Source organism: Malania oleifera, chromosome 10, assembly GCF_029873635.1.
Source record: "Malania oleifera isolate guangnan ecotype guangnan chromosome 10, ASM2987363v1, whole genome shotgun sequence".
Lineage (NCBI taxonomy): Eukaryota > Viridiplantae > Streptophyta > Magnoliopsida > Santalales > Ximeniaceae > Malania > Malania oleifera.
The window spans coordinates 14,288,746-14,307,986 of record NC_080426.1 but is presented as its reverse complement, the minus strand read 5'-3'; the positions used below and the strand labels follow the sequence as shown (position 1 = coordinate 14,307,986).

Genomic DNA, 19,241 nt, shown 5'->3' with positions numbered 1-19,241 from the left:
GTTTTATACAAGCTAACCCATTTATAAACGGGTCAACCCATGTTTGGATCGGACCACCCAGCGGGTGACCCATTTATTTGCCTACTATATAAACACATTACACCTAAAACCCTAATTTCTATCCACTATTCCATTCCTGCACTCCACTGCCTTGCGCGGCTGCGCCCTTGCCTGTCTGCCCAGCACGCCAGTGCCATCTTCCAACAACAATCCAACTTCCAAGTTCTGATTCTTCTGAAAGCTGAAGCTCGCCATCTCCCTCACAACGCTCCAATGATGGTTGTTTTGACCTTCAGGTCCCAGATGCCCTCCTCTCCGTTTCTCACCGCCGCTGCCCTCGTTTCACTCTCTGTCTCAAATCCACGGGGCTTCTCACTCTCCGACGGCCTGGACACCGATGGGTCCTTTGGCGGGCGGCCCCACGGCTTTCTGGAGGAAAGAACCATGCCCGGCAGCAGCAGGATCCTCGGCTTTGGTGGCCGGCCACGGTCCCGCAAATGCAGGGCATCTGGGTCGTACTTCATGTAGTTGTTCTTGAAGAATACCAGCTCTCCACTCCATCTCTCAGTCTCTCTCTCACCCTCAATCTCCCTCTCCTTTTGCCTCTCAGTCTCCCTCTCGACTCCCACTCTCAAACATGTTTTTTTTTACATTTTATGTTTTAAGATTTAATAAATAAAACATGGGGCGCTTTTCTTTAAAAAAATTAAGAAAAAAATAAAATATATAAATTATTTTTTAAACGGTTACGACCCGTTTATGAAACGAGCGGGTTTGGGTTTATACGTTAGTCACCCATTATTAAACGGGTTAACCCAAACCCAAACCCGTTTAACCCCTATCCGTTTATGACCCGTCCAAACTTGACCCGTTAACCTGTTTTGCCACCCCTAATCAGGGATTCCATTATATGCAAGGCATTTGCCCTTACTCTTCTCTATATCTCTGGATCCACAGTTTTTGCAAGAAAAAATTATGGTCTGCAGCAAGTATTGTTGTATCTTACCTTCATCCTCTATCAACGATTTGCAGAAGAACCAACAGCTCGAAGCCTCATTCCCCTCTGGATTCCTCAGTGAAAATAGTTCCCCCGAAGTATAGTATAAGAGTTTCTCAACAACAATCACATGGACAAATTTATTTAACACCAAACGCATGATCAAAGAACCTCCTGGGTTTCTCGTCATTTTTACACAAGGATAATCGGAGTTTTCTGATCAGAATTCATAGGATTGTTGTTGTACCCACTTCACTTCATTTCCAGCAATAAGCAACGGGATTCTTAATCCTAGATTCTTCCAGAATTCTGAGCACACACAAAGAGGGAACCCACTCAAAATAAAACACTTTCCTCTCAATTTTGATGGAAAAAGACAGGGCTGAAACTCAAAAAAAATATCCTTTTTTTTTTATTTTTCCTTTTTTTTTTTCTTTTCCACAATGAGAAACCAGATGAAACTTAAAACTAAAACGTCTCGATGGCAGGCATCGGCAAGCCTTCACCAGAGAGGTTTTTCTCAATCTCAGCTAAAGCCGTGGCAAGTTTGAATTCATTGTTTTATCTTTTCTAATAAGGGATAACCAAGGAGTATTCTCCCTCAGTTGTTATGTTAATAATAACATATTAATACAACAAACTCCTCATTTTAACTTCCACCCTATGAGTTGATCAAGACAGAATGAACTAGAAGATAGCCATGCATGAGCATGTAAAGTATTTCTATAAAAAAGGCTTTACGCACATGCAGTGCAGATATAAAAAAAGAAAAGAAAAGAGAAGAAAGTTACTAATCAAGAAGGATGTATTAATAACTCTTAAAACAAAAAAAATGAAAAAGGCTCCAGTTTACCAGTATCGTGAACCTTTCTTTCAGTGATGGAGGATGAGTTCAACCTGAGCCAATAATCTACAGTCATCTCTCTGAAATTCTTGAATATTTGCCTTCCATGACAAGTCGCAATACTCTCAGGATGAAACTGAATGTCAAAAACAAAATAACACTGTAGTGCAGATTGCAAATTGCAGATACTTATAAACACAAGGATAATGCAACACACCTGCAAGCCACAGTGAGGCCGAGTAGAGTGCATAATGCCCATGAGCACTCTCCTGCTTTGCCTTCCCTCAGAAAGGAAGGATGTCCTATAACTTTTATTTTTTATTTTTTTTGAAAAAGAATCAATAGCAATTTCTTGGCTAACCCAGTCCTCGTAAGCATCAGTAATAAAATCAGATTTTTCAGTTTCAAGAAAAGAAAGTGTGTCAGTCGATGACGTCCAAGCTATTGGCAGAAGTTCCCTTGGAAGTGAGTCTGCATCTACAACAAGGGAATGATATCGTACCACCTGCAATAACAAACAGGAGCTTAAATGATACTCACATTCACTATATGGTTCTAAAGAATAGTAACATGCAATAGACAAGGTATTTTGGAAGTTCGAAGAATCTACCACCAACAATTCAGAAATTTAATAACATTACCAAGGTACAAAGAAAAATTTGTAAGAGTGATTCCAGCAAAGAAACAGATAGCTAGCAAGTTGATTCTCACTTCATTATAAGAATCTTGCCAAACATCCAGTTTTACATTTGATGTTAGCCTTCATAACTTCAAATTTCCAATTTATAATTTGGCTCTGTTGGTTTCCCAGTGAACCATTTTAGACTGTAAATAAATTTTCCACATAAATTATTTTCATTTTAAAAAAAAAAAAAGCATCCCAGGCCACAAGGCTCCCCACTTTGTGAGGGTAGAAGGAGGATCATCACAGTGTACACAGCCTTACCCCTGCTTTTATACAGAGAAGCTGTTTCCTTAGACTTGAACCCATGACCAACTGGTCACAGAGGCACAACCTCACTGCTGTACCAAGGCCTGCTTTCATAAAATATTTTCATTTCATTTCCATAATTTCCCTATGGATGTATCATAAAAATAACAGGAAAAACAATTCATCATATTATTCTGAGATGTTTATACTATTAAAAAAAATTTGGAAATAGAATAGAGTTCTTTAGCAGGAGAAACCTAAATGCCAAATTCTAGATATCCCTTGACATATGTGAACATGGGCTTGAATTCATTTACAGCCATTCAGATGTAAAACAGCTAAATTATTTTCCTGGTCATGTTTCACTCTTTATTTTAAGGAACCTTGTTTTTTCACTGTTTAGGGCATTTGATCATATCAAAGTCTTGTCTAAGATGGACAAAGCTTGAAGAGAGGATCTATCTATATTGATATGTTTGCTATTCAGATAACTAGCTAGGCAAGAACTATTCAGCTATAGGCCAGCATCAATGTATGAAAAAATTTCTATGTTTCCCCTTCACAGATCATTGTAGTTTAATTTTTTAACCCAAAAAAAATAACACACAACTTGTGAAAACCTGGGAGAGGGTAAGAAAAAATATCAAAAACAAAACAAAACACTAATCAGTGGTAATGTGAAATTTGTAAATGGAGTGAAAAAAAAGGTAAGCCCACTCTAATTGAAGAAGAAAAAAATATCATAGCAGTGACACATACTGGAAAGAGCAGGACAAGCATAAAAGAGAGAGAGAGATCACAAAAGGTGAGAGTATGCTGCGTGATCAAGGAAACAGAGAGCCAGACTTTAGTGCCAAATGTTGTTGGCACTCAATTCCCTAAAGGACAAAACATACTCTGCTGTCTCCTGAACTTCACAAACATAAGTATTCTACACAAATGAGTAGCATGACCAAAAAAGGGAATTTATTTTCCACATTGTACCACATTGTATCCAAGGTTAACACTAAAGGATTTACATGTTAATCGACTTTACATATTACTGCATCTCTGACATAAGATTCATGAGTACATGACTCTCTGAGATGCCTCTTTAACCCCAAAACAAACAGTTTTTTATAAATTTTTCTTTGATGAACATAATCAAAAAAATACAGCTGATATGATTTGGTATCTCCAGATAATATCCAGCCAGGGCATGGTGAACCCATTAAAATTGAGATCTTCACAGTGCAGAAAAGGGTTTGCATGAAAATTTTAATTTAAAACAACAAAAGTCATTAAGTTCAATCTCTTTTACTTGTATATACCATACTGACCTTGAATCCAGAATTTCTGCCAGATGGAATACCCTGGAAGAGTCTGCACCCGCTGTGCTCAATTTCACTGTAAACAAGATAGGTTAATAGTATTAAAGCCCCTATTGCATGCCCAGTCTTCTGAGAAAACTAAAAAAATATGTTATCGAAAATAAATTAAAAATGATGTGGAATAGAACTATAGTTCATAATGTGGAGGACTATAGCGACTACATTAAAGGGAAGGCTGTAGTTTTAGGGGTCTAAATCGTAAAAGAAAGGTTTCAAGATTTATAGACTGAAAGAGATTTTCAAAAGATGGGATTATAATGCTTCAAAAAAGACAGAAAAGAAAAACTGAAAGTTTTGTTTTGTTTTTGTGTTAGACAGTTTATTAATTTTTTTTTTTTTTATTGTTATTGTTTTTTTTTTTATAAGTGAGAGTATCGCATTGGCTATTGATAAGCTAGGATCCAAGGAGGAAGTCATGCAGCTAAGGAAAAAAATAACCAGTCAGATGCCAAAAGAACTAGCTTCAAGCCTTCAACAAATTGAAAAAATAAACAAAAGATCCAAACTAAAAAAAAAAAATTACTAGCACAAACTGTAAGAAAGAAAACAATATTTTTTAGTCTCCCAAGGAATTTTCTCCCCTTCAAAAGCTCATGATTCTTCTCTCCAGATAAGCCAGAATTCTTGCAATGTTTTGGGCCAGAACACTGCAAGAGGAATAGCATCCCAAAGGCAATTACCTCTTTTTTTTTTTGGCACTAAGCACCCCTCCAAGTCTTCAATGCATGTTCAACTGTTTCTGCTGCCATCCACCTTGATACCTGGAGACACATAAACCAGGCTCCGCAACACCTTGACCCATTTGCACTGTGAAAGGACTGACAGTCACTTCTATCAATTGTATTGAATCCCTTCTTTGCGAGGGTTCTTCTCATTATATAGCAACGTTTGAGCTAATTACATGGCAGTTACATGGCTGCAGCTAATTACATGGCAGTTACAGCTATAATACAAGAATCATGCCATAAATAGATAGGCTAATTATAGGCTCATTATGGCTTGATATAATCTGACTGACATCCCCCCTCAAATTGATGCGGGTCGATCAAGAAGCATCAATTTGCCCACGAGAAAATGATGGCGCTGGCTTTCGTAAATATGTCAGCAATCTGGAGGTCAATGGAAATGTGAGGAAGAGAAATGACACGAGTGTCCAGTGCTTCCCAAATAGAGTGACAATCCACCTCAATATGCTTCGTGCACTCATTATAAATGGGATTAGCAGCAATCTGAATAGCACTAGTGTTATCAACGTGGAGAGGAGTGGGATCAGGCTAAGAGAAACCTAGCTCAGCAAGAAGCCCACGAAGCCAACTAATCTCAGAACAAGCAACAGACATTGCACGGTATTCAGATTCAGTTGAAGATTTCGAAACACGAGTCTGCTTTTTACTCTTCCAAGAAATCAAAGAATCTCCAAGGAAGAGGCACCAGCCCGTGACAAAACGGCAAGTATCAGGACAACCGACCCAATCAACATCACTATAAGCAACGAGATGAAGAGGAGAGCCAGCAGGAAAGAACAATCCTCGACTAGGGGATGGCCAAAGATATCGAATGATATGAAGAACGGCAGCAAAGTGTAAATGGCGTGGAGTCTAATAGTCAAATAGTTCAAGCTACCCACTAGCTGGCGATACACAGTAGGATTAGAAAGGAGATCACCCTCCTCACGACAATACTTCGTGTTAACTTCTAAAGGAGTATCCACAGAAGAAGTATCCTGAAGACCAGTGAAAGTAATTAAATCCTGTGTATACTTATGTTGATTTAGGAAGATGCCTGAAGGAGCAGTGTGAACTTCCAATCCCAAGAAGTACGTAAGAAGACCAAGATCCTTCATATGAAAAGAGGCGTGAAGATGCTGCTGGAGAAGATCAATCAAAGCAAAATCGGTCCCAGTGATAACAATATCATCAACATAAACCAGAAGAAGAACAATACTAGCAGATGTCTTGCAAAAGAACAAAGAAGAGTCATATTAGCTTTGCTGAAAGGAAAACTGAAGAAGGGTAGTTCGAAACTTGTCAAACCATGCTCGGGGAGCCTGTTTCAGCCCATCGAAAGATCGCTTCAACTTAATACATCCGAAGAAGAGGAGGAAGAAAAACTAGGTGGGAGGGCCATATAAATTTCCTCTTTGAGGTAACCTTGAACAAATGCGTTTTTTACGTCCATTTGATGAAGTGGCCAGCCTTGTGAAGCAGCAATAGAAATAACTGTACGCACTGTAGTCATCTTAGCTACCGAAGCAAAAGTCTCTTCATAGTCCACCCCATACTCTTGCTTGTTCCCAAGGACAACCAACCGTGCCTTATACCGGTCCAAAGTTCCATCAGAACGGAGCTTGATCGAGTAAACCCATTTACAATCGATGGCCTTAATATTAGACGGGCTAGGAACCACGTCCCATGTAAGATTATCTTGGAGAGCCCTAAGTTCCTCACCCATCGCTTTCCGCCAACATTCATGTTTAACAGCCTCAGAAAAACATGTGGGAATGGGAATAGAAGTTAAAGTAGCATTAAAGCCATACCAATTTGGAGGGTGTCATACTCATGCAGAGCGTCGAGGACCAGGTGCAGGAGCCATGTCAAGCTCAGGAGGCGCAGACGGCGTTGGATCAGATGCGGCAGAAGAGTCCAGCTCGAGAGAGGGCAAAGTCGGTAGACGTTGAGTATTCAAAATTCCAGGTTTGAACCGTTCAGGAAGAGGAGGCAATTCATCATAACACAGAAGAACACTAAGCTCAGGCAAGGGCTCAACATGGGTAGAAAAGTAATATTGATTTCCAAAGAAAACAACATTACGAGAAGTACGAAATTTGTTAGAATCAGGATCATAGCAAACATAGCCTTTGTGAGAAATACTATAACCCATAAAGACACATTTAACGAACTAAGCAGAAAGTCTGTGACGTTCATGAGAAGGTAAATGAACAAAAAATACACATCCAAAAGCATGCAAATTAAGACAGGTAGGATGCTGATGATGCAAACAAAAATAAGGAGAATCAAAATTCAAGACCTGAGAGGGCAGTCTATTAATTAAGTAAACTGTGGTAGATAATGCCTCAACCCAAAATTTAGAAGGGACAAAGGACTCAAGCAATAAGGTGCGAACAACGTCCAATAAATGTCGGTTCTTAAGTTCAGCCACCCCATTTTGCTGTGGGGTATTAGGATAGGAGCGTTGAGACAATGCCTTTGTGGTGTAAGAAATCATGAAACTTGGGGACATGTATTCCCCACTAGAATCAGACTGCGAAATCTTAATACCTGTAGAAAATTGGGTCTCAATATATGCTACAAAGATCTGAAAAACAAACAAGACCTCAGATTTGGACCGAAGAGAATAGACCCAAGTATATCGACTAAAATCATCAATGAATGTCACAAAATATTTGTATCGAGCATGAGAAATTACAGGAGAAATACCCCAAACATCACTATGCACAATATCAAAGCATTTTGCAGCACGATTACCATGAGAAGGAAATGAAAGAGTTTTACTTTTTCCAAGTTTGCATATCGAACAATCAAATGACAAAGCTTTAGAAACATGTTCTTTATTGCCTAATAAACCCGAACTTAACATATAAGACAAAACAACAGAGTTCGGATGACCCAAACGTTTGTGCCATATTTCACTCTGAGAATTAATTATCATACAAGCCAAAGATAAACTAGGAATGGAAAAGTGCAAAGGAAAAAGTCTACCAACTTTAGGCCCCTTTGCGAGTATCTTCCCCGACACCTAATCTCGCACAAGACAACCATCACAAGAGAAATGAACATCACAGTTATTATCAACTAACTAGCCAACTGAGATAAGACTAGTAGAAAGTTCAGGAGATACATAAACATCTCTGAAAGAAGAATAAATATCCCCGACTTCATCAATAGCTAAATGACTCCCATTAGCTATCTGAATCTGGGATGAACCATGATAAGGGCGAACATTGCAAAGAGTGTCGGACAATCTAGTCATATAATTGGATGCAGCAGAATCAACAAGCCAAGATTGAGATGCAGTACTACCATTACCTTGGAGCCCTAAGGCAGAAAAGGCTGACATAATCATCTGCTGAACCATCTCTGGAGTAAGGACAAATTGATCACTAGCTGTAGAAGAACCAGCAAAAGAAGAAGGACCAACCGCAGCCTGATAGGCATGAGCTTGACGATTATGGGGACAAATAGGACATTCTTTGATAATATGGCCTGGCTTCTTGCAATAATTACAAGATTTCTTTGAGCATTGAGCAGCAATGTGCTCATACTCCCAACAACTGAAGCATTGAACCTTCCGCATATCCCTACCCTTGCCTTTCCCATGAGCTACATATGCAACGGCATTAGATGTCCTTTTATCTCACTGAAAAATGACTTGTGTTGCAAGATGCTGCTCCTCTCGAATTAATTCTCCAAAACACACATTCAATGAAGGAGAAGGATCACAATTCATCAAATTAAAGTGAGTTGCCTCGAATTCAGGCCGTAAATTCATCAAAAATTGGTCTCTCTTGCTCTGTTCATGAACTTCCTGAACTGTAGAGAGAGATGCAGCTAGCACCTTAGCATAAACCATGTCAGCAAATTCACCCCATAAGTTTTGAAACCTAGAAAAATAATCTTGAATGGAGAGATCGCCCTAAGTGTAATTGGCAATCTCATACTCCAACTGAAAACATCGGGCTGTGTTGTCCTAATTATAAACTTTCTTCAAAAATTCCCACATACTTTTAGAAGTCTTGTATGGCCTCAGATATAGGACAATCTGAGGATCAACAAATCCTAAGATCCATGACATTACTCTAGCATCTTTGACCTTCCACTGAGCCAAACTAGGAAGCTTAGTTGGAGCCGGGTTACTACCATCGATATGGCCCCATAACTCCTTCCCCATAACAAATACGCAGAATTGAAATTCCCAAGTACCATAATTTTTACCCGTGAAGCGCACACCACAAGAATCTGGGTTGGTAGTCATGATGCCCGCAACACAACAATAAAAGACAAGACAAAAAATACGAAAAACACCCACTCGCAAAGCACAAAACAGCCCAACCCACAAAGCCAAATACAGCCCAAAAACCATTGACTTAAAATAACCCCTCTTGCTTAATACACTAGAAGCAGGTCAAAACCAGTCCAACTAGCAAAACCCAAACAGCCCAACACTAAGAAAACAAGCCCAAAACAATTACCTGCCCTAGAAAGAGAAGCAACCGTGTGTGCAATACAATCTGTCTAGCACAACCAGCCACACCAGATCAAGCCGAGAACCTCCAGGTCTCTCAAACAACCACAAACTCACACCAGAATGTCTTTACAGCACCACAATTATGCCCAGAAACTATTCTCCCAAGAAAGTCTTGGCAGCACCACCCAAGAATGTCTTGGCAGCACCACAATGATGCCCAGACACTACCGATAGCCACAAAACTCACACCACAATGAACCTCTAATGCCCAGAGATTCCCAAAACCAAAGAAAACTGCCTAAGGTGACTCAACAACCCTCACAATCACGAAAGAAATTGACCCAGAAAACCTAATTCAAGTTTTAGTCTCTGATACCATATCAATTGTATTGAATCCCTTCTTTGTGAGGGTTCTTGTCATTATACAGCAATGTTTGAGCTAATTACATGGCAGTTACATGGCATCTAGTTACATGGCATCTAATTACATGACAGTTACATGGCTGCAGCTAATTACATGGCAGTTACAACTATAATACAAGAATCATGTCATAAATAAATAGGCTAATTATAGGCTCATTATGGCTTGATATAATCTGACTAACAACTTCCAGCTTCTTTACAAAGAAGTTTGCTGATGTCCGTGTGACAAAGCCTGTTGCCTCCCTAAAATGGAGAAGTGCTTTGCGCGTGCTGTGTGATCATAAAATACCCTAAAATTAAAAGGGAAGTTCTATAGGACAGCTGTAAGACCAGATATGCTATCTGGATCAGAATGTTGGGCAATTAAGAAACAACATATCCAAAAAGTAAAAATTACCGAGATTAGAATGCTAAGGTGGATGAATGGTATAATGTAAAAAAGTAAAGGGCAAAAGACATTGACCTCCCTTGAGGTTTAAAAAATTCCAGAGACCTCCTCTAAGGTTTCAAAAATGCCACAGACCTCCCCTGAGATTTGGCAAAAAGACACAAATTTCCCCTCAAAAGGCTTATCTTATTGCAAAATATAAAGGGGGGTTTGTATCTTTTTGGCAAACCTCAGGGGAGGTCACTGGAATTATTGAAATCTTAAGGGAGATTAATGGAATTTTTGGAACCTCAGGGATGTCCCTATCCTTTTTCCAAACCCCATATGAGGTGAATGTCTTTTACCCAAAAATAAATTAAGGAATGAATATATTTGTCGTAAGTTCGACTTAACTCTTGTAAAAGATAAGGGAAGAACAGTTCAAAGGTTTGGGCATGTGCAACATGGCCAAATAGTGCACCTATGATGAGGAGTGGGCTAGTTACTGTGAGGGATAGTAGAAGGGGTAGGGGTAAGACCTAAAATAACTTGAAATGAAATAGTAAGGATTTTATAGCCTTAAATTTGTTGGAGGAAATTGCCCATGATCGTGTAAATTGGTGGAAAAGAATTATGTAGCCAACTCCACTTAGTGGGACTTAAGGTTTGGTTTTCTATTGTTGTTGCTATTTGAAAAATCATTTAATGGGTAAACCCAATGGCTGATGCCTGATGAGTGATGCCTCACTGCCAGTCTGCCTATAGGCTCTATTACTTTCATTTTGTCATATATAGACACTGTTCAAAATATTTTCTGTTCCTCATGTTAAGGCTTGCTGACATCCACCTGTCCCAAACCCCACTCAATGTGGGAGCCTTGTGCACTGGGTACGGCCTTTATGTTATTGGACCAGTGTTTTTAATATTGATCATACTCTAATATGGATGCGGCTAATGAGTGTATAATTGTAGATGCCTAGATGGAATTTATTTTATAGAATGTGCATGAATGATGCTTACGTTTCATTTTAAATTAAAATTACCTCCATATTTGTCATCTACACGGAAAAACATGCCTAAATATATACTTTTTACATTAATTAATTAACACATCCTCGCCATGTCATATCCTAATTTTTTCAAAATTGCCATGTTGCCATGTCATACTTGTGTCATGTGTCGGTAGTATGGTGCTTCTTAGGTAATGTTGCATCGCACAATATTAGAATACTAAAATAACCTTACTAAAGGCCACATAAAAGACACTAACGTATCTAAGCTGAAACTATACTGAGAATTGCCAGTGGGCAGAAATTACACCCCACATCCAGTAAATATATAATCCAAATACCACTACTCCATAAAATTAAATAAAACTTTAACAAATAAAATCAGCAACTAGCTACCACAAGAAAACCTAATCTAGGATTCGATTACAAGGCTAGGCTGTGGAAGGTCCAAGGAGGATGCACATCAAATATACACTCTAAAAAGTTGAATATTTAATCTCAAAAGTTGTTTTTTCTTAAGCATTCTTGTAGTCCAGAAGTCAAAGTAAACCACCCAGTACCTCAACCCAAAATTTTAAGGTAGTAAAGCATGTTCCAAATTAAAATGACTAACTAGTTCGTCAAAACACAAAATAAAATAAAACGATAACCTGATCACCGTACCTCAAGCGCCCATGAACTGGTTCAGGTGCGTGAACAATATGAGCACCATGCACATATCCTAATGCCTGTAAATTGTAAGTCATTCAGATAAATTTTGCCCAAAATGGTTAGACATACAGCTTAACATCCAGTTGTAACATTGTATCTCCAATTTCTAAATTACAAATGTTGACAGAAATATATGGGTGGGGTTGAGCCCAGCGGCAGGCCACTAAGCCTTGGTCGTCTCCCAAGGTCTTGTCTTTGAGTCAGTCCAACTCCAAGGACAACATGCTCCTCGTAAACCAAAGGACATCAACTAAAATGTGCAAAAATTGAGCGTACAGTGCAAAAAAAAGAATCAAAATTGAAACAGCTATCTATTAGACATTGTAAAAAAGAAGTGGATGACAAACTGAAGTTGATATATTAGGCTCAATTCCAAAAGCAGAGATGGAGAAAGAGAAAGCAACATTATTTTCCAATACAACTAAATTAACTAATTCAATCCTCAAAGGACCTTCATAATGGCAGCGATAAAAGCATTAGAGTTTCAAAATATAAACTCACAAAATTTCAAGTCTGTAGCAAACGGTTATCTATTTTACAAAAATATCATGTCAATTGCAATTTTTCATGAGCAATGTATATCAACCCATAACATTCCCTCCACATGCATTGCCCGTTGCATGTGATGAGGTAAATAAATGATGAATAACCTCCAATATGATGAATAAGATAATTTTTAACAAATCAACTACAGCCAGATCTTACGTGCAGAGGTACAAATAATGAACTGAGTCCATTATGGAGAGTAAGATATTTTTTTAACAAACCAGCAACTAACACACACAAGATGAATAGAACCCAGGACCTCCTGAAAACCATAACTCTGACAAAATGTAAGATCACCACCTTATCTAGACACTTTAAGCTGCTAGTTGAGGCTATAGGAATGGTTTTAAATATCCGAAATGCACCTTAGCATGTGAAAGTTTATTGGGCACACATGATGTCTGATTCACAGAATCAAGGATATGATGGAATCAAAATTAGCTCCAACTCCCATCCATCCATTCTGTAAATGTGGGGAATAGCATTATGGTCAGAATGCTGATCCCCTCATTTAACAGAATCATGATTCTGTTTCTCACCGATGTGAACACATTAACCTTTCGGTACACTGTTCCAAAGACCAAAAATAGTTCCTATGAGCTCGTATCATCCAAAATTTACACTTTGCATCCAATTACACACATGGCTGGTCACCAAGCTGACAACAATGATGGGACCAGTGGCGGTAACCCCCTAAAAAAATTAATATTATTGTAATTTAAAGATTTTTTTATTATACTATTACTCCCTTACCATATATTTTTTGGTCCATTTAGATTGACCAGTGCAACAGAAGAGGTGCATCCTCCTTCTGAAATTCCTCCATATTCTATTCTAAATTTTGAATATAAGACCTTCTTATGATTAATCTGTGGTACTCCTCTTAGCCCAAAAGGACAAATTTTTTCTATAGAGTTATAAGAATATAACCAAAATATGTTTTTAAAATATGTTTAAAATATATACTCTTTTCTCTCCTATCAAACGCTAAAATCAGCCTAATCCTTCACAACCTCAAAAATACAGTTTGCTTTATTTCTCCTTTACATAAGCTTTAATACTTAAACCAATTTTTCTAAACACATCACATTGACATTGTGATAAATTAAAATAACACATATGAAAAATCAATACTTAATTGTAATGATAATAATAATTCTCTGTTGTGTATTAATAATAATATCAACCCTTTGGAGATGTTGGTTGCATGATGTGTTGTGGTGTGCTTCTTTAGAAAGGAATAGCCTTACTTCCAAGGGAAGGAAGACTTCTTGGTTTTTAGTTTGGGAGAAGATTCAGAGTTTGGCTTCAATATGAGCTGCTTCAAGGGTTTGTCTTTTCAAGATGTTCTGTATGGTTCCTCTGTTTGTTTTAGGAGGATTTCTTATTCTCCAGTCTTGTACATTCTTTCTCTATTAATATATTCTTCTTTTCATTCAAAAATAATAATACTAATAATTCTTTTTTTTGGTAGCCCAGAACTCCAGAACCCAAACAAGCCTTTCAGGGGTAGCTCATCAAATTGCGAATGAAATGTGAGAAACGTTTAAAACATAGGATGTTAAGTCCAGGGCCTCACTCCCCTCCCTCACAAAACGCTGGATGGGACACCATGGACTGGCAACCCCATGGCTCCCAGTGCCCATGGTAACCGAAAAGAAGTTTCATTATTCCATTGCTGAGTGATGAAGAAAAGAAGAATCTAAAGAACCCAAAGAATGTTGTGAATAATGTAGCAACTTATGATTCATAGCATAAAGCATATTTGATGGTGTTCAGGGTTTCGATAGAGAAGGCCCCTGTACTCACCAAAGGGTGGAAGGCCTTTTTTCACAACCACAAATTGAGGCCTATTTAGGATTTTGTGATATTCAAGATATTGGCTTTAATTTTTTTTAATTAGATTTTTTTTAATATTTACAAATTAAATTCTCTTGGAACACCTTTTTGTTGGTTGTAGGTTAGGAACACTTTAGGTGACAGCAATTGACTAATAGTAATGGCACCCTAAATTTTATTTTTTTTTTTATATTCTAATTTTGAGATGATAAAAAACAACATATTAGGTAATTTAATATTTGAAATTATATTGTATTTAAACTTATTGGCAATGCAAAAAAAAATAGGTTAGTTGAAATTCTTGGTTAAGGGGTGTTTTTGGAATGGAACTTTTTCCATCCCAACTGTCAATCCATGTGTTATCAAAACAGAGTAATCCCATCCCTAATTTGGTTCCACTCTGGTCTCCATTTCATTCCCACCTCAATTCCATTTTGTGCTAATTCCATCCTGCAAATCAAACATAGTGCAAGAGAGTGGGGAAAGAACAAGGTTGAGCATACTTTGGGCTAAAAAGCCTAAAATTTTAATTTCAACTAGGAAAATGAGGGCAGCTAGGATCGAACTCTGGAACTTTTGGCCAAAGTGACTCTATGAACAAAAAGAATTAAACTCACCACCTCCTTGCAACCTCAACTTCAATACCATATTAAGTCAAAACTTCTCGTAAAAGCTTAAACTATCAGATAGTGAGCCAACAATCTATTTCAAGCCTCAATAAGTATGAATGATTGCCCGTAATTTGACAACAAAAATGGCCATATTACTCCCTACTTTTCAACTTCAATGCACATAAGGCAGAAGGAAGCTTTGAGTGGAGTATTGCACTAGATGAGTTGTATGATATAATAATAAATCACTGAATTTTTTCTATTTCAGAGGATTCGTATGACGGCACCATCAGTCGGGTTAAACAACAACAACAAAACCAAGCCTTAAGTCCCAGTAGGTGGGGTCGGCTATATGAATCATTCCCCGCCAATTTAAGCAATTTGACAGTTTCAAGGCTATTAAATCCTTACTTACTACCTCCTTCTAAGTTATTTTAGGTCTACACCTACCCCTTCTACTACCCCCCACAGTAATCAACACACTCTTCCTCACTAGCGCACTATGTGGCCTACGTTGCAAGTGTCCATAGCATCTGAGATGTCCCTCCCTAATCTTATCTTCTATAGGAGCTACACCTAACTTATCATGAATATGTTCATTCCTTAATTTATCTTTCAATGTTATACCACTCATCCATCTAAGCATTCTCATCTTGACAACTTTTACTTTTTGGATATTCTGTTTCTTCGTCGCCCAACATTCCGATCCATGTAGCATAGCTAGTCTTATAACCGTCCTATAAAACTTCCCTTTTAATTTTAAGGGTATTCTACGATCACAAAGCACACTTGAAGCACTTCTCCATTTTACCCAACCTGCTTTAACTCTATGCATTACATCATCTTCAATTTCTACCATTAGTCAGGTTAAAACACAAAATTACCAGGCCCCTAAAGCAAATATTAGAATGGAAACCACCTGCAACATTAAGAAAGCACACACTACAAGAAGCAGAATACACCACCATATCTATATCTCCCTAAGATAGCTCAGAATCCTAATTCCCTTCATCCTCAATTACACAAGATATTGTCTTCAATCAGGTGTAGTTCTCCACCTTGTAGATGCAATAAAAGCCTCGACTAATGATCTATATGCAGAATGCCATAAAACAATCTAAACACCTACCTCCTAAGCCAAAAAAATTGATCACACAACAAATCTAATATTGAAGTCATAAATTGTTGAAAGAAGTCTTCAAACAAATAAAATACAATCAGATGAACCAAAATCAACAAAAGACGACACCATACACAAACAACTGACAACAACAAGGGAAGCCTTTTGGCTAATTCCAAATCAACCTCCCCTAAAAGCAAAAGACTATACATAAGCACATGGTCTGATGGTCCTGGCCAGCAATTGGATGGATTTGAACACAATAAAAAGCCCACAGGCCCATTTAGGCATGGCTTGAGTTAGCCCAAAGATTTCTAGGACTGAACCTGGGTTCAGCTAAAACTACCCAACCCCGCATGGCACACACAAGGATGTGGGAGTCATCTCACACACGCATAAAATATGTGTAACAAGGCCATAAAATATGTGTGCGTAATACAATATGAATCTAAAATAACTCAAGACCAGCTCAAATATACAGGTTTCAAACAATTTTGAGCCCACCCCACTAGTAAACATGTTTAGAGGATAGGAGGAGATGGGATATTCATAGATTATAACACCACCTCCCCACCCTGATCTGTAAATAACCCCTTCCCTTTCATCCCTTATTCAAAATGTGAAGTGCCATCTTCTGCCAACGCAGGTGGAAGGAATTCACTGGGCTCTTTTCTGAAGCCTATTAAGTCAGTTTTAAATTTTTGATTTACAATCAAGTCAGTCATGATAAAAGGGGACCTTCAGAATCACTATTTCAAGAACTATTCTCCATTCAAACCAAGCAAAAAACTGCATTAAATGAAAGAGGATTTCCTAAAACAGATCCTTAACAATTGCCCTTGGTGTGCTCATTAGTAAAATCCCTTAATTTTGTCAAAGTATGGGGTGAAGAGTCTTCATCCAATACTTTTTTTCCTGCAGGCTTCTATAAGCGGGCCTGGGCTCGCCCAATTTATTTTCGGGCAGGCCTGTGCATGAGAGTAGGCCCAATGATCAGGTTAGGCCAGCCCAGACCAAGCAAAATCTTAGCCCAGCCCTGCACACTCGCCAGTCGTGTCTAGAGAAGTCGTGACATCAAGTTTGGAACGAGAAAAGTTTTAGAAGCTTGCACCATATATTTTTGGAATACCTAGCTGCCAACCAGCTTTCCCTTTTTACCCCACATCAATATTTAGTTGTCCTCTCATCAAATTTTTTCTCTATGTAAAGTGGATAATTTAGGAGAGGCTGTATATGGTATTCTATTTAAACAAAGAAATGCAAATATATACACTCTGCAAGTACATAAGCAATGAATTTGATGAGAAATTCAAATGTAACTAACACTATATATGGCAAATACCTGGTGTCCAAGGCAAACACCCAAAATAGGGATATCCTTGCACTCCAACAACAGACGAAGACATATTCCTGCAAGATTAATAATATGTTCTCAAGACTCTCGTCACAATAAACTTCAAAAAGAAAATAATAAGAATAATAAAGCAAAAACCAACTCTATACGACTACACATTTCATGTATTAAACCAAATCTAATCAAGTCTAACACTCCAACCTAACCAATACCTGTGCTATCAACCTAACCCAATTCAAATCCAGCCAATACATGCACATAATTATTATGAATGTGCACCACATGCAGTATGCCATGAACAGAAAGAAGATGTTAATGGCTTCCGGTAATAAACTCCAAAACAAAGCAGGGAAAACTAGAAAAGCACACCCATAGCATATAACATTTTTAAGACCTACAATCAGATAAGAAGACAATTCTTGGTTTTAAATGTTTCTTGTTATTCATTAAGCATAAGAAAATATAACTCTGTCCATTTGCCAACAGCAATGACCCTAAGATTCAGGAATCAACCACTCTAGAAATATGGATGAGGCACTAGGCTAAGTTTGGAACCACTTATGAGAAAGAACTTTTCAGAAAAAATACTGAATTTAATAAGTGTTGATAATAAGTGTTAAACTAAAAAAATAATGAAAGTTATAAGTGGTTTTTGATTGTGTTTTAAATAAGTAGTATTTGGAAACTTACTTTTATCAGAGGGGGTCATTTTTAAATATATTATAAATTAAAAATATTAATATTTTAATTAACAATTTTATGAATAATTATTTTAATTATTTTTAATTAAAATTAAATATTTTCTATTAAATAGAATAATATAAGATTATTAGTTTCAATTACCAATAATCTTATTATTAATTTATATCTATAACATATGATTATCACATTAATTTACGTTAAAAACAGTGTTAATAACTGAATTAAATTTTTTAATTTATTTAATGTTAATTTAAATTTATAGATGGTTCTTTTTATTCATTCCAAATTTTAATTATATTTTATTAATAATTAATATGCTATAATACATAATAAAAAATATATGGTTGTTTTCTAATATATTTTAAATTAAAAATATAATATTTTTAATTAACAATTTAATTAGTAGTTATGTTAATTGCTTATTTTTTATTAAAATTTAAATATGTTCATTAAGTAAAAATAATAAAATATTTTTTTCTTATTAACAATTATCTTGTTCTTAATATATATAATAACATTTGATTATCATATTAGTTTATGTAAAAATAATATAATTAATTAAATTAGTATTTTCAGTTTTTTAATATTAATTTAAATTAATAGATGGTTCTTCTTATGTTTTGTCAATACTTAATATGTTATAATACATAATAAAATAATATATAATTATCTTCTAATATAGTTTTTAAATTACAAAATAGCCACTAAAATTTCTTATATTTACAAAATTGACCCCGCCTATGAACAATGCTACTTATAAGTAGCCAAAAAACTATCTTAGATTGTTTCTCAAAATTCATTTAAATAGTTCTCAAATAAGTGGTTCTAGAAAACACTTTTTGCAATAAGGGCTTCTCACAATACAAGCCAAGCACCACTTTTTTGTAAAAGTACTTATTTTAAGTGATAAGTGATATAAGCACTTTTTTTGAGTGCTTCCGAATGGAGGCTTAACATAATCAACCTCATCAACAAAACATTCAGCATTAAGTGAGCGCCTTCAATCTGTACTCAGGTTCCTCAACTCAGCCCAACACAGCCCAGTTCACTCCATACAAATCTTCATAACATTTGAGGTCCATATTATCTCTAGCCAGGATAAAATCTATAATTTTCATGCGTGAATGAGACAATACAAGTGCCTGATAGTGACAAATTGTATCATTCAGAATTTGCATGGTCAGAATCATAAAAAAAAAACATATCAAATA

The 19,241-nt window shown here is 36.9% G+C and overlaps 1 protein-coding gene across 6 annotated transcripts in view; it reads right to left on the bottom strand.

The window, feature by feature from the left end:
- Positions 1–19,241, bottom strand: part of LOC131165636 (aminodeoxychorismate synthase, chloroplastic) — a 46,411-nt gene that overhangs the window by 21,093 nt on the left and 6,077 nt on the right. For 5 of the 6 annotated variants that reach the window (XR_009139622.1, XR_009139623.1, XR_009139621.1 and 2 more), the window contains 5 exons: positions 17,317–17,384; positions 11,811–11,875; positions 4,092–4,158; positions 2,059–2,346; positions 1,851–1,977 (listed from right to left, as the gene is read on the bottom strand). Coding sequence is in view for 3 of the 6 variants with exons in the window: in XM_058123585.1 (XP_057979568.1) it covers positions 1,851–1,977; positions 2,059–2,346; positions 4,092–4,158; positions 11,811–11,875; positions 17,317–17,384 (615 nt within the window). In the remaining 3 variants the exon portion in view is untranslated. The remainder of the gene's footprint in view (positions 1–1,850; positions 1,978–2,058; positions 2,347–4,091; positions 4,159–11,810; positions 11,876–17,316; positions 17,385–19,241) is intronic. The other variant, XM_058123586.1, reaches the window with a different exon arrangement.